Source organism: Rhinoraja longicauda, chromosome 16 (genome assembly GCF_053455715.1).
Source record: "Rhinoraja longicauda isolate Sanriku21f chromosome 16, sRhiLon1.1, whole genome shotgun sequence".
In the NCBI taxonomy this organism is placed as follows: domain Eukaryota; kingdom Metazoa; phylum Chordata; class Chondrichthyes; order Rajiformes; family Arhynchobatidae; genus Rhinoraja; species Rhinoraja longicauda.
This window is the reverse complement of record NC_135968.1, coordinates 27,838,429-27,854,672: the sequence shown is the minus strand read 5'-3', so window position 1 is coordinate 27,854,672 and position 16,244 is coordinate 27,838,429. Positions and strand designations below refer to the sequence as shown.

Genomic DNA, 16,244 nt, shown 5'->3' with positions numbered 1-16,244 from the left:
CATCCCTCCTTACCTGGATCCACCTATCACTTGCCGACTCCTGCCCCATCCGCTCTCCTCACCAGCAGCGAAGAAAGCCAATGGAATGTTGGCCTTCATAACAAGAGGAGTTGAGTATAGGAGCAAAGAGGTCCTTCTGCAGTTGTACAGGGCCCTAGTGAGACCGCACCTGGAGTACTGGGTGCAGTTTTGGTCTCCAAATTTGAGGAAGGATATTCTTGCTATTGAGGGCGTGCAGCGTAGGTTTACTAGGTTAATTCCCGGAATGGCGGGACTGTCATATGTTGAAAGACTGGAGCGACTAGGCTTGTACACACTGGAATTTAGAAGGATGAGAGGAGATCTTATCGAAACGTGTAAGATTATTAAGGGGTTGGACACGTTAGAGGCAGGAAACATGTTCCCAATGTTGGGGAGTCCAGAACAAGGGGCCACAGTTTAAGAATAAGGGGTAGGCCATTTAGAACTGAGATGAGGAAAAACCTTTTCAGTCAGAGTTGTGAATCTGTGGTATTCTCTGCCTCAGAAGGCAGTGAAGGCCAATTCTCTGAATGCATTCAAGAGAGATCTAGATAGAGCTCTTAAGGATAGCGGAGTCAGGGGGTATGGGGAGAAGGCAGGAACGGGGTACTGATTGAGAATGATCAGCCATGATCACATTGAATGGCGGTGCTGGCTCGAAGGGCCGAATGGCCTCCTGCACCTATTGTCTATTGTCACCTCCTTCTACCGGCTCTCTTCTCTCCAGTCCTGAAGAAGGCTCTTGACCCAAAACCCCATCTGTCCAAAACCTCCACAGATGCTGCCTGACCTGCTAAGTTTGACTTTTACTCAAGATTCCAACATCTGCAATCTCTTGTGTCTCCAAATGGTAACATAGTTGTGAAGCCTATAATAGTGGTTAACTGTAGAAAAACTCAGAATGCATCAAGGTACAAAGGCCTCACCAGGTAGATTGATGGAGAATAAAAGGTGTTAAATCTTCAAATGTACATGGTCTTCCATCACCTTCAATAGCTGGGGTCTCTGTGCCAGCCTAATTAACTGAAATTGCAACAAAAGAAGTGCCTGGATTTTGGTATTATTTTAATGGGAAGGTGGGAAATCTTCTCTGTCATTGTGCTGTGCAGTGAAGATCACCTTGTAGAAAATGCAGGTACAGTCAAACACGGAAAACCAGAAGTAGATGTCATTAATTCCTGCAGTCATTTCAGCATAATCGGTGAATTAGGTATTACAAAGGAAAATTACTGTAAAATACCATACAAATATTGTGCTTTGTTGCATGAGATAGAAGAGTTTTTAATGCCATAGTAAGCAACTGGCCTGGATTTTGAGGTAAGCAACAGATCAACCACACTGAACTCAGGCAATGAGGAAAGCTGCCCACAAGGGTCTACAGATCTTAAGCGTCTACGTTTCCCGTTTTTCAGATATCAGTTTCAGTCAAATGTCAAAACAAAGAGACTGGTGACACTTAACAGCTCTGATGTTAGGTTGTTTTTCTGATTGGAGACCAATGACAGGTAGTATGCCACAGGGGTTGGTGTTGGGTCCACTGTTGTTTCTTCTCTACATTAACAATTTTTATGTCAGAAAATTTGCAAATTACACCAAAATTGATGGTATAGTAGACAGTGAGGAAGGATATCTTAGTTTATATCAGAATCTAGATCAGTTGGGAATGTGGGGCAAGGAATGGAAAATAGAATTTAACACTGCCAAATGTGAGGTGTTGCACTTTGGTATGTCAAACTAGGGTGGACTTGCAGAGTAAATGGTAGAGCTCTGGGGAGTTATGCAGAACAAAGAGATCTAGAAGTACAGGTGCATGGTTCCCTGAAAGTGATGATTGAGCTAGACAGAGTGGTGAAGAAGGCATTTGGCATTCTTACTTTCACTGGAAAGGGCATTGAGTACAAAAGTTGGGACGACATGTTAGTTGTACAAATTGTTGGCGATACCACACTTGGAGTATTTGTACTGTTCTGGTCACCTAGCTATAGGAAGAATACAATTAAGTTGGAAATGGTGCAGAAGAGTTTCCGCAGGATACCACCAGAAAATGCAGGCTTGAGCTATAGGGAGAATCTGGATAGGCTCGGATTTCTATCTTTGGAGCATAGTAGGTTGAGGAGTGACCATATGCAAAGTATGCAAAAATGAGGTGCATGGATAAAATGAATGCTCACTGTCTTTTTCCCAGGGTAGAGGATTTTAAAACTAGAGCATAGCTTTAAGGTGAAAAGGGAGAGATTTAAGAGGAACCTTAGGAGCATCTTATTCACACAGACAGTATTTTTAGAACGTTGCCAGAGGCAGCTATAGAAGCAGACCCAACTATGATTTTCAAAAGACATTTGTCAGATATATGGATAAGAAATTATTAGAGTGATGTGTGCCAAATGCAGGGAAACGGGTCCATTTTTTGGCATGGTCAAGGCGGGTCTGTTGCCATGCTGTTTAGCTCTATGACTATATCATCAAGCGAACAGAGCAGCCAAAGTACGACATACTCAGGATATCTACAGTTGGAATACTTTGCACAAAAAAAAAGTGATTTTAACTGAATTCCCTTTCTCATGCTGGGGTAGTCCACCAAAGTGGAGCCTGTAGCACGGAGATAAGCCGGTGATAGCAACTTTGGGATTTCCACACTAAATTACACAGGAGGGGAAATCTCAAATTTGCTTTCAATTCTAAAGGCAGCATACAGCGGTAACTTCACCAGAATTATGTGTGTTGTAATTTCTTCAAATAACTATTAAAAATTCCATTCTACTTTTAAACAAGTTTACTTCCACAGCCGCATATATATAACTTCCTAATTCATTTTGCTTAACAAGCAGGTTTACTTTTTTATAGCGGTACTTCCTGATCTTTGCTGGCTTGGGAAGTACTTTAGGACTTTATTCCTTGGACCAGGACTTTATTCCTCTGAGCTCAGGAGGTTGAGGGGTGATCTTATAGAGGTGTATAAGATCATGAGAGGAATAGATAGGGTAAATGCACAGTCTTTTACCCAGAGTAGGGGAATCAAGAACCAGAGGACATAGGTTTATAACCATAGGTGGGGAGGGGAAAGATGGGGAGGGAGATTCAATAAGAACCTGAGGGGCAACTTTTTTACACAAACGGTGTATGGAATGAGTTGCCGGAGGAGATAGTTGAGGCAGGTAATATTACAATGTTTAAGAAACATTTAGACAGGCACATGGATAGAACAGGTTTAGAGGGATATGGAACAAACACAGGCTGGTGGGATTGTTGTAGATGGGGCATGTTGGTCGCCATGGGCAAGTTGAGTCGAAGGGCCTGTTTCCATGCTCTATGATTCTACTGAACCTAAGAGCAACATACAAGAAAAGAGGAAAAGTGCTAGCTGGATCTTTGTGAGCAGCTTTGTGAACACTTGTTTCATCACTGACTGCAAAATAATGGCCTCTTTTTCTTTAGAGATAGTTTTTTGTAAAATTTCCCTGAAACAATCTTGATTGTATAAACCCTGAACTGGGTTCAACAATCTTGATTGTATAAACCCTGAACTGACCAAACAAAGCATGATACCCAAGATGTTTTGGTCTGGTACTATAACTGTCCGATGAAGCAAACAACTCGATTTTAATTAACTGAAAAAAATAATGGCATATGAGAAAGTTCAAAGCTCGCAAAGTTAAATCAAATCCTCTCACGCATATATGTTGAAACTGTAGGGACATACGGATTAGCGGGGGGGTCTCGAACCCTCGGTTGGGCTAACGGGTCACGTGGTGCGGGAGCGCGAGGTATAGTTGTGTCTGGCGCCAAACTGGGGAGATTAGATTAGATTATATTAGTAGTTAAGTAGTGTGTGTCCAAAGTAAGTGCGTTGCGCCTTGTCACGGTTTTTACCAAGAATAAAGTCTTTTGATAATAACGCTCGTTTTGGACTCACTACAAAACCATGATTACATTCATGGGTTATGGTTGTGTTGATCTATATTTAAGACTGGACATTTTACTTTCATCAGTGGAAAAGCCATTTAGAGAAAATAAAGTGTATGACTTTTATTGTTCATCCTTCCATTCATCCATTAATTCTAACTTGGTATTTGAATTTGGCCATGTGCATCATTGTGTCAATGCATTAAACTAATAAATTAATGATGAACAACTTGTGTTTGAAATGATCACATTTCCTGACTTTATTTAGTAGCAAGGACGTACAAACTAGAGATAAGTAAGGTTGGAGTTTGTCGAGATGTTTCTGTGGTTTGGCTGTTTCTGTTAATACAGTTAGCACAAGCAATAGTAGACCAAGCCAAGAATGCGTCTCCACATTTTAGCAAGTGTTTTAAGTTTATAAAGTCACAAGTGAGTCATTATTATAATCAATATGCTGTTACAAACTAAATTGGTTAATTGGCCTATGGGGTCTATGCTAATGTTATTTTTCACTTTAGTCATCAAATTTAATCCCTCTGTCCAACTTGTTGTCAGTTCACCTGAATGTTCAAGGCACTATCTTAACTCTATAATAATACAAGAGACAGAAGTTTTGCCTCTCGTACCTGGTCTGCTCGTCATTAAGATCACAGTGCAAATTTCACCCCCGCACCACTATTAATACCTAAAAATCTGTACCTCTACGTCTTGAATATCCTGAGCAATGAGATGCCATAGTCCAATTGGGTTGAGAAAATCAAATATTCACTATTAACTTCTAGGTGACAAAATTCCTCTTTATTTTGAGACTGACGTTTGGTCCAAAACAATACTGCCAGCGGAAGCAAAATCCCCTTGTCGACTCTGTAAAGGAGTGTAAAGATTTTATACATTTCAATGAGATCACCTCTCATTTTTCTAAACTAAGAATATAAACATTGCATGCATAATCTCTCCTCATACAACCAATCTACTACCTCAGGAATCAATTATTCGATTCACCAGGATGCTGCTCTCAGACTGATTAAAGTGAAGCCTATTCTACATTAGAGGCACCAGTGGCACATGAACTGAAGTCCATTCAATTCATGACTTGCTCAGTTCCTCCAACTCTGTGTGTTTCGCAAGATTCCCGTATCTGCTGATTATTGTACCTCCATTAGCCGTAATCCCACATGTTTATTGTCAATCTTCAGTTCATTTTTTTCTAAAATGTTTTAAGTCATTAAATATAATTGGTGACTTTAATTTATAAGAATTCTTCAATCCTTTTGGCAGCAGCCTGCTGAATAACATTAGTGTTGCTGGATACTATTGATAACCAACAAAATCGATTTTGTTCCAGATTGGGATATAGAATGGGATATTCACACCAAGATCTTTATGGGTAGGTTTTTACAAGGTTCTGGGCTTATGACCATTGAATCAAAGATATGATCCAATGAATGTGTATTAGGTGAATGGTTAAACAAGTGCATCCACTCAAGATGATTCCTGTAGCGTCCTTAATTGCTAAATTGTAAAATGACAGAAAAAAAGTATGTTAAGTGATTAACAAAATGTTTATATTTGGCTCTTTCAATTTTGGTATGTTATGTATTTAACTATAATGCAAAGTCATATTGTATTTAGTAAGTTCCAATATTTCTAACTTGTTTATGGTGTTACTCAGTAAAAATTATTTAAGAAACTTTTGAAGCTAAATGGGCAGAAATGATCTGCTACCATTTTGAAAAGGTCTGAAGATCTTTTAAGATTAAGAGCAAGCACCCTTTTAGTGAGTTACCCAAGGACAAATTGTTTGGAAAGCCTTAATCATATCCCTAAGATTGGCAAAAGTGCTCATTTTGCCATGGTTTCTGAATCAATGCTTAAAATGACCTGATGTGATTCCAATTGCTAGCTCACTGCATCTTCTGGAAGTCTCGCATCTTGATTACAGTGAAAAGGGGAGTTTCACTGCTATCTTCTATTCTGTCAAGCTAAAGTGGTGTGAAAAGTTTATCTTCCAGCATGACTCCATTTAGAACTGTTCTCAGTCATACATTGGGTAATGGAAGATCATTGCTCAGCTGTATTTGAGTTAATGGACAGAAAATTATGTTAAATATATATCACCTAGATAGCAAGCCCACTAATGCATTCTCAGTGGACAATTTTGTAAGGAAATACTTTTGAAAAGCATTTCCTTCATAAGCTTTAAACAATCTATTCATGTAAATGGTGTGATAAGTTGAATCCACTTATTTTGGAGCAGTGAAGACATAATTTGAAGTAACTCCAGCCACCTCACTCTATTTGGTATTCCACTTCAAAGCACTAACTGCAACAGTTAATGAAAAAGACTGGGAAAGGATAGAGATGAGGAGATGCCAAGCCAATCATTTTGTTGGCCGTGACTATCAGGTGTGCCCTGCAGTCGGAAGGAGCACGTTTTCCTCCTCCCTCCACATGGAATTTAAAAAACAACACCCATCTTTTCAGTAACGATTTCTGCACTTATGCCTGGAAAATCTTTGAGATGCGTGCTCACAATGCTCAGAATTGGCCAGGTCCTTAAAATCAGCATTAAATCCCTCAGTGCCAAATACAAGGAGCCAAAGTTGATTTTAGACTGCTGCCTGAAAAATAGATAACTAATTACTGCACTGCTTAATACGGTTTTCGAGATAACTTGTCGGACATGTAAATCGGGTAGAACTAGATCTAATTGTTATCCTAAATATTATTGAAGCTGATTTTAATAAAGTAAATCACGTGTTTGTTAATTTTCAGAATCTGTTTGCTTTTGGAGATCTTGATGGTATTGGTATCAATGCAAAGTTGCAGCATCCTCTTGGTGTGGCTTGGAATGAAAAAACAAATCTACTGTATGTTGCTGATTCCTACAATCACAAGGCAAGTTTTTATTGCCAAACAATTTAATTGGTTTTTAATTCTGTTCATTTGGCAATGTTAGGCATAATTAAATGGTTTAAGTTGAATTGTATTGGTGGTTCACAAATATGAATAATATTGGTATAATGTCAAGATATTTTTTAAATGAAAATGTTACATCTTTGTGGACATGATGAAGGTATGATGAAGTGCTATTTATCTCTCCCTGTAATGTATGGTTTCATTGGTATTTAAAAATCTGCATTTATTGCAACCACTTCAGGTACAATACAGCTATAAGAATACCATCAACAGAGAGAGGAAATTAAAACTGCAAATTTGCAAGACGCAATGATTATTAATCTTGATGATTATGGTTTGAGAGCCTGTTAACAAAATTATCAAATGTCTATCTTTAATTGGTTGTGTGTGATAGTGAAACTTTAAATTAATGACCTCTTCAACCTGGACCAAAAAGGTATTTCGATTATTTAACATGCACAGTGTCCTATAAACCAGTATCCTAAAAGTATTCATAAGTTATTATAGATAGTTCATTTTATAAAGGTTTGCATTCTTTGCGTGAATATCAAGGGACACAGCAATTCACATACTTCTTAAAGTATTTTTAAAATATCAAGTTGATTAGTGAAAAAATGTTTTTACACTCTTATATTGACTACCTAAATGTTTCCCTTTTATGGGGCACTGTTATACATATTTACGTCTTTTGTACTCAGATCAAAGTAATAAATCCAAAAACAAAACACTGTACTACACTGGCAGGAACTGGCAAAGCCAGTAATGTAATTGGTCCTAATTTCAAACAAGCCACATTTAATGAGCCTGGAGATGTATGTGTTGGAGAAAATGGTAATGTCCTATATGTAGCCGATACCAACAATCATCAAATTAAAGTACTGGATTTGGAAATGGAGACAGTATCTGTGGTAAGTTATATTTCTCAGCCAAGGTAAGTTATATTTCTCACCAAATTATTTCATATCTTGCATCAAATACGTGGTTAACCATTTCTGCAAGCAGCATCCTTTAACTTTTTTTAGGATGTGAGTAAGTTTAAAGTATCATAAAGTTAAGTTGCAATAGGCGCAGAGGAAAGGACGGTCACATAATGAATGATGCAAAGAAAAAAGCATTATACCTTTTCATTGTGTGTAGTTAGTTAGTGGTAAATACTTCACCATTATCTCCAATCTTGTAGCTGTCTCATTGTTGGAGAAGGAATTTGCAGAGTCCTTTACCATTTGGCCTTGAAAATCATCGTTTCCCTCTTCTAGATTCAAGGAAGCAAAAAGTGGCCAACACTAATTCTCCTTAAAATTCCATTTCCAGTTTCACCACAGCAATGCCATGCCTTCACTTCAGGCATTTTATTGCATCAACCATCAGACCAAGATATTTGCTCAGTAACATTTTTTTACCGCTGGAATTTGTGTACAATCCCTTTGTGCACAATCCCTCTCTCCTAATCCATTCTTGGTATATTCCATTATTGTAAATCAGATTTATACTAATATTTGAAACTAGGTTTCATTTGATTCCCTGTCTCGGGAATGCAATTTGCCAATTTCCAATCCCACATACAGTTCTTGACCCCTTTTTGCATGTTTTTAATATTTAATTCACCAGCACATTTTTCTTTCCCCACTTTCCATACTCATTCTCTATTTGTTTCAGACTATCACAATTCTGTGAATATCAAAACTTCTTTTGGCAAACCATAAATCAATTTTCTATACAAAGAACTGAATGTTGAATTTAAAGTTATATTACCCTAAAAACGGGATTATAAATTCCCATTCGATCTTAGCAATGGTTGTAATTTTCCATTATCTTTCATTTTCTGTAGCTACCAGTCACTTTCGTCGATGCTGTAGATTCTTCCCAATCTATAAAACCTAAGAAAGGTTCTAGTTTGCCAAAATCTGCAGTTTCAGTGCAACAGACACCGTTAGTTGTAAGAACTTGTCAGACACTGCAGTTCCGTTTGAAAATTGAACTTCCAGAAGGAGCAAAGCTCACTGAGGGGGCACCAAGTTTCTGGGCTCTCTGGGCAGAAGGTAACGTTTTAATGTTATCATTATGGTACATCATAGTTATTTATGCCACACAATCAAACTAATTACAACAATAATTTTGCAAATAAGCAATCTTCCGTGTACAAGATATAGTTGCTAAGTTACAATGTTAAATATTGTTTGTCTTAATTTCCAGGTGTAATAGATTGTAAGGGTGTAATTAGATATATAATTGCTGTCCAAACTTTCAAGAGGGTTTGTAAACTCCTTAAGAGAATGAATTTATTATTCACTTTGATAAAAATGAGTTAAACACATTTATTTGTTTCTCCTTTCAAGTATTTTGCATATAGAGTGCCCTCCATAATGTTTGGAAAGACCCATCATTTATTTATTTGTCTCAGTTTGAGATTTGTAATAGAAAAAATCACATGTGGTTAAAGTGCACATTGTCAGACTTTAACAAATACCATTTTTATACATTTTGGTTTCACCATGTAGAAATTACAGCAGTGTTTAGACAAGGTCCTCCCATTTCAGGGCACCATAGTGTTTGGGACACAGCAATGTCATGTCAATGAAAGTCAAGTCAAGTCAAGTCAATTTTATTTGTATAGCACATTTAAAAACAACCCACGTTGACCAAAGTGCTGTACATTTGATTAGGTTCCAATAGAAAAAAAAATGAAAACATACAGTAGCACGCAAACAGTTCACAGCGCCTCCTCAATGAGCCTCAAACGCTAGGGAGTAGAAATATGTTTTGAGCCTGGACTTAAAGGAGTCGATGGAGGGGGCAGTTCTGATCGGGAGAGGGATGCTGTTCCACAGTCTAGGAGCTGCAACCGCAAAAGTGCGGTCACCCCTGAGTTTAAGCCTAGACCGTGGGATAGTGAATAGCCCCAAGTCGGCCGATCTGAGGGACCTGGAGTTAGAGAGGGGGGTTAGAAGATTTTTGATGTAGGGGGGGGAGTGTCCATTTAGGGCTTTATACGTGAATAGGAGGAGCTTGAAGTTGATTCTGTACCGTACAGGGAGCCAGTGGAGAGAGGCCAGAATCGGGGTGATGTGGTCCCTTTTACGGGTACCCGTCAGGAGTCTCGCTGCGGCGTTTTGGACCAGTTGCAGGCGGGACAGGGAAGATTGGCTGATCCCAGTGTATAGGGAGTTGCAGTAGTCTAGGCGGGAGGAAATGAAAGCGTGAATGATTTTTTCTGTGTCGTCGAATTTGAGGAAAGGTTTGATTTTAGCTATGGTTCGAAGTTGGAAGAAGCTGGCTTTTACCACAGCGTTGACTTGCTTATCAAATTTTAATGCAGAGTCAAATATCATGCCGAGGTTTTTGACATGCGGTTTGACTAGGCAGGATAGGCTTCCAAGACTGCCTGTTATCAATTTGATAGAGTCGGGGGGGCCGAATAGGATGACCTCAGACTTGCTCTCATTTAATTGGAGGAAGTTCTGTGCCATCCAACATTTTATGTCCTCAAGGCAGTGTGAGAGGCTGTTTAAATTTGACTGGTTGTTGGGTTTCAGGGGGAGGTAAAGCTGAGTGTCATCGGCATAGCAGTGGAAAGAAATGCCGTGCCTTTGAATGATTTGGCCAAGGGGGAGCATGTATAGAGAAAAGAGAATGGGGCCTAGGATTGAGCCTTGTGGAACTCCGCAGGAGAGGCTAGCTGGAGCAGAGGAATAACTGCCTATGTTGATGGCGAAACTCCTATCTTTGAGGTACGAAGCGAACCAGCTCAGGGCAGTGCCATCAATGCCAACCGCGTACCGGAGACGGTCAATAAGGATGGTGTGGTCCACTGTATCGAATGCTGCGCTGAGGTCGAGAAGGAGCAGGATTGCACAGTCGCCGGTGCCGATGGCGAGAAGCAGGTCGTTGTGTACCTTCAACAAGGCAGACTCTGTGCTGTGGTGGGCTCTGAAACCTGACTGGAAACTTTCCAGGATGGTGTTTTGGTGCAGGTAGGGCACTAATTGGTTAAGGATTGCCTTTTCAAGGACTTTTGACAGGAATGGCAGTTTGGAAATGGGTCTGTAGTTGCTAGGCAAGGTGGGGTCTAGGTTAGGTTTTTTCAGTAGGGGCTGGACCACCGCGTGCTTGAAACTGGTTGGAACAGTGCCAGTGGCCAGAGAACTGTTGATAATAGAGAGGATGCTGGGACCAACTTTTGCAATGACATCCTTCAGAAGGGCAGTGGGGGCAGGATCAAGGGGGCAGGTTGCAGGTTTCATAGCGGAGATAAGCTTTGCAAGGGAGGATAGAGTGACGGGTTGGAAGCAGTCCAATTTAGATGAGCAGACTAGTGAGACAGCTAGGTCACGGGTGGGAGGGGAAATGTTCATTCTAATATTCTCAACTTTGTTGGTGAAAAATTTAGCGAATTCTTCGCACTTAGCAGGGGACCCAACTAAGCTGGTACTGGGGGCGGGACATATGACAGAGGTAATTGTTCTAAATAGGACCTTGGAGTTATGAGAGTTTTTGGAAATAAGGTCGGAGAAGTATTGTGCTCTAGCAGACTTCACTGCTTCCTGGTATTTGAGAAGATTGTTTCTCAGAATTTCGAAGGAAATTTGAAGCTTGTCACATTTCCATCTCCTTTCTGATTTTCTGCACTCCCTTCTTAGGGCTTTGGTGGTGTCATTGAGCCACGGCCGACCTTTGGGCTTAGGCTTTTTCATTTTAAGGGGAGCGATAGAATCCAGGATGGAAGAGCAAGTGATATTAAATAAAGAGGCGAGATCCTCAGTGCTGAGATGGGGGGGAGAGGCCTCAATAGTGCAGATGTTGGGGGCAGCTGTGAGAGCCTCGGAGAATTTACTGGCAGTCAATGAATTTATGTCGCGGGAGTAGCGAACAGGGAGATGAGATTTTGCGGGAGATAAAGGCAGAGATGCGTCAAAAATGATAGCGCTGTGGTCCGATAGACAGGCTTCAGTAGTTTCAATGTTGTTGATTGGGAATCCGGACGATAACACTAGGTCGAGAGTATGGCCTAACTTGTGAGTGGGTCCCGTGGTGTGAAGAGTCAGATTGAAGGACTCAACCAGGTGCATAAATTCACTCACAAGAGGCTTAGTGGGACAGCAAACATGAATATTAAAGTCACCAAGAATCATGATCCGGTCAAATTTGGGCAAAATGCTAGAAATCAGATCAGCAAATTGGGTGATGCAAAAAGTAGTCATGTTTAGTATTTTGTTGCATATCCTTTGCATGCAATGACTGCTTGAAGTCTGCGATTCATGGACATCACCAGTTGCTGGGTGTCTTCTCTAGTGATGCTCTGCCAGGCCTGTATTGCAGCCATCTTTAGCTTATGCGTGTTTTGGGGGCCCTTCAGTTTTCTCTTCAGCATATAAAAGGCATGCTCAATTGGGTTCAGATTGGTTGATTAGGATGTGTCTATACACTTCAGAATTCATTATGCTACTACCCATTAGCAGTTGTATCATCAATGAAGATAAGTGAGCCAGTACCTTCAGCAGCCATATATGCCCAGGCCATAACACCCCCCAGCACAGTGTTTCACAGATGAAGTGATATGCTTTGGATCTTGGGCAGTTCCTTCTCTCCACCATACTTTGCTCTTGGCATCACTCTGATATGTTAATCCTCGTTTCATCTGTCCTCAAGACCTTTTTCCAGAACTGTGGTTGCTCTTTTAAGTACTTTGCAAACTGTAACCTGGCCATCCTATTTTTGGGGCTAACCAGTGGTTTGCATCTTGCAGTGTAGCCTCTGTATTTCTGTTCATGAAGTCTTCTGTGGACAGTGGTTATTGGCAAATCCACACCTGACTCCTGAAGAATGTTTCTGATCTGTCGGACAGCTGTTTGGGGATTTTTCTTTATTATAGAGAGAATTCTTCTGTCATCAGCTGTGGAGGTCTTCCTTGGCCTGCCAGTCCCTTTGTGATTAGTAAGCTCACCAGTGCTCTCTTACTTCTTAATGATGTTCCAAACAGTTGATTTTGGTAAGCCTAAGGTTTGGCTGATGTCTCTAACAATTTTATTTGTGTTTCTCAGTCTCATAATGGCTTCTTTGACTTTCATTAGCACAACTTTGGTCCTCATGTTGATAAACAGCAATAAAAGTTTCCAAAGGTGATGGAAAGACTGGAGGAAAGACTAAGTGCTGAGAGCTCTCTTATTCCTGCATTAAGGCGGCATTTAAACTCACCTGAGCAATTACAAACGCCTGTGAAGCCATGTGTCCCAAACATTATGGTGCCCTGAAATGGGGGGACTATGTATAAACATTGCTGTAATTTCCACATAGTGAAACCAAAATGTGTAAAAATACCCTTTAATAAAATCTGACAATGTGCACTTTAACCACATGTGACTTTTTTCTATTACAAATCTCAAATTGTGGCATGTAGAGGCAAATAAATAAATGATGGGTCTTTGTCTCAAACATTATGGAGGGCACTGTATAAAATAATGTACATGTTTACTGGTCTGCAGAGCAAACAGAGCGGGACAGGCAGCATCTCTGGAGAGAAGGAATGGGTGATATCACGTTGAGTTACTCCAGCATTTTGTGTCTACCTTCGATTTAAACCAGCATCTGCAGTTCTTTCCTAGACATAAATAGAAGCCTTTTATCCCTCAGTGGAACAAGATTGTCTCCAGTATCGGAGGCATTCTATTTCAAGTGATCAAAGTAGGAGTTTAACACAGTTTATGAAAAGAAGGGACAGTAAGGTTTTATCTTTTCAAGAGAAACATTTTCTTCCAATTTAATATCCTTTGGGTTTAGGACAGAATAATAGACTAAGATATTTTTTTAATTAAAATACTGCAGATGCTGGAATATTGAAATAAAAATAGAACAATAAAATTCATCTCAGACAGCGTAGTTGGAAAGACAAACGGTTTACATTTCAAGTCAAGACTGTTTCTAAGAACTGGCAAAGTGAATTTTAAGACGGGGTGAGGGTAAATACTAGGAAATATTTCTGTCAGAGTAAGGCCAGTGTTGCCCTAGTTACGGAGACATCTGATGAACAGATTAATGATGACAGTGAGGCAGAGAAAGGGAGAAAATAGACAAGTGACGTTTGAAGCTGTGACATGCAGTTGATAGGGCTTGCTGAAACCTGAAACCAGAAGGCAAATACTGGAAATACCCCAAAGATAAGGCAGTGTTTGTAGAAAGGGTAAAGATGAGATGGTTAACCTTGCAACAGAACCGCCCACATCTGTTTGAATCACGTGTACTGGTCAATTCTGTACATTTTCCCCTGATGCTCGACATATATATTTTTTGCAGTGCTGCACTTCTTACAGCCTTGAACAAATGAAACTAATGTAAAAAAGACAATACATGTAGAAAATTAATGAATGAAGCAAAGGAATGAAAGGGATTGCAATATCCTAGAATTTGGTCCCTTGAGAGCTTCATGCGCATTTTAGAGTTTGGTCTTGAGTGATGATTAATTGAGGCAGAACTTTTTATTATGAATATTTTATCTGTCTTATAAGGTTAATTATATTGCATATTAACTTCAAATACAGACATCTAATTTCTATTTTATGTTTTTTTCATTTGTAGACCATGAGTGGCTCTTTGTGGGCCAGAAGATCGATGGAGAAATTGTTAATCTGGAGAATGAAATCATCTTTGTGGTTCCAGCTGAAGTGCAGACAACTGGACTTGTGTTATCAATCGACGTGTGCCTCTATTTTTGTAATAAAAATGACAATAATTGTCAAATGAAAGGAATCTCATTTAAACAACCATTAGAATTTTCTTGCACATGTGAAGAAATCATTTCAACAGTGGACCTTCCCTTCAATTTTTAAATAAATAACTTAACAGCCAACTATTAAGGTATTAAAAACATAGCAACATTTAGTTGCGATCTTTCAGAATAGTGAGCTAAATTTTAACATGCTATAACGGGTTAATAAATAGATTATCTCCTATGAGTTCAAACTCATGGGAGAGGCCTACTACTGTAAAATGTACAACTTGGCATTGAAACTAACAGTGTAAATTCTGTCACAAGAAAAGCTGACCCAGAAATGGAAAAGGTGATTAATCTTTTGCAGTTCCAATTGTGACTCGTTTTGGGGGAAATGCAAGTAAGCTTTATTCTGTGCTTTGCTGTACTGTACCGGACATAAGACTGTTCTATTATCAAAACAACGCCTGAAATTAGAAAATGCTGTATTCCAAAACTTCACTTACTTCGCTAATCGCAATATTCATTTAGAGAAAGTTCATTCCGTGATCAATACTATTTTTTTTAATGTATCTGCTTATTCTGCAAATTGTAACTGAAATTTTCTTGTAAAAGTACTTTTTCAATGGGAGAAGTGTTCAATAAAAATCACAAGGAAAATGCCTGTAACCAGAGTTTTATCAAATACCAAGCGTGAAAGAGCTCTGTGCAATTCCTGGCTCCACTTCAATATTTTGCTAGTCATCAGTAAAAATTAGTTGCAGCAGTGAGATCCCTCTGTGGCATTTCAAGGTCACAATCAGTGTAATTTTATTTTTAAAATACAAACAGATGTGACTTAGAACCAGAGTCCTAAATTGCTATATTAAATTATGAATGTGGTAAAAAGTTTGCAGTTGCAAAAATATGCATTTTTAGCAAATAACTATTTAAGGTTCAATCAAAGTACTAAATGAATTGGATGCAAAAGAAAATAATAAATGTATTATGTAAATAAGATATATTAGTACATTAAGAGTTTCTAAATTTACACATAGATCTTGAGTGATAAGTAAAACCAAAACCATTTGGAGTTCTGATAAGAGTTTCATAATGATATACATTAATGTCTGGGCTACAAAATAATTTGGTACCATTAAGCTGGAACTTAGCTCTTTTGATAGCATGGAATTAATCTTGCACCTTTTTCGGAATTGTTACAAACAAAACCAACGAAAGTTAATTTTTTCAAACTTTTTCCTTGTGTTTTATGGATTTCTGAATATTTGTAAAGTATTCCTGGTATACTTTATGGCTTGAGGCAAAGCTTTGTCTTTCTTTTAATACACCTGCCCATATATAAATGTACAGATTTTATTTTGCGCAAAAGTTTTGCACCAGCAATAAAGCTATAATATTTTTGTGTAAATTGCAATTCATTTGTTACACATATGTAAAATTATTTGGAGTAAACTTATTTCTGGCCACAAGCTACAATTTCATTTCTGTGGCTGTTCATAATTTGCATTAAAAATAAATACATAACAATATATTAAATGTGGGAAGTTCATTCCTTCAAGTTGCTCTACCATTCTGCCCTCAACTCCAACCATAATCTCTTAATCACCTAAAATACAAAACTTTATTAATCATTGCCTTGAATAGTTGATGCCTCATGACTCCAGGGACTTGGGTTCAATCTGACCTTGGATGCCACTGT

At 38.9% G+C, this 16,244-nt stretch overlaps 1 protein-coding gene across 1 annotated transcript in view; it reads left to right on the top strand.

Moving 5' to 3' along the window:
• The window catches only part of nhlrc2 (NHL repeat containing 2), an 80,563-nt gene extending 64,576 nt beyond the window's left edge, over positions 1-15,987 (top strand). Inside the window, exons 8-11 of the mRNA XM_078413470.1 lie at positions 6,700-6,822; positions 7,542-7,751; positions 8,672-8,882; positions 14,413-15,987. Coding sequence (XP_078269596.1) covers positions 6,700-6,822; positions 7,542-7,751; positions 8,672-8,882; positions 14,413-14,663 — 795 coding nt within the window. The 3' untranslated portion in view covers positions 14,664-15,987. The remainder of the gene's footprint in view (positions 1-6,699; positions 6,823-7,541; positions 7,752-8,671; positions 8,883-14,412) is intronic.
• Positions 15,988-16,244: the final 257 nt, after the last annotated feature.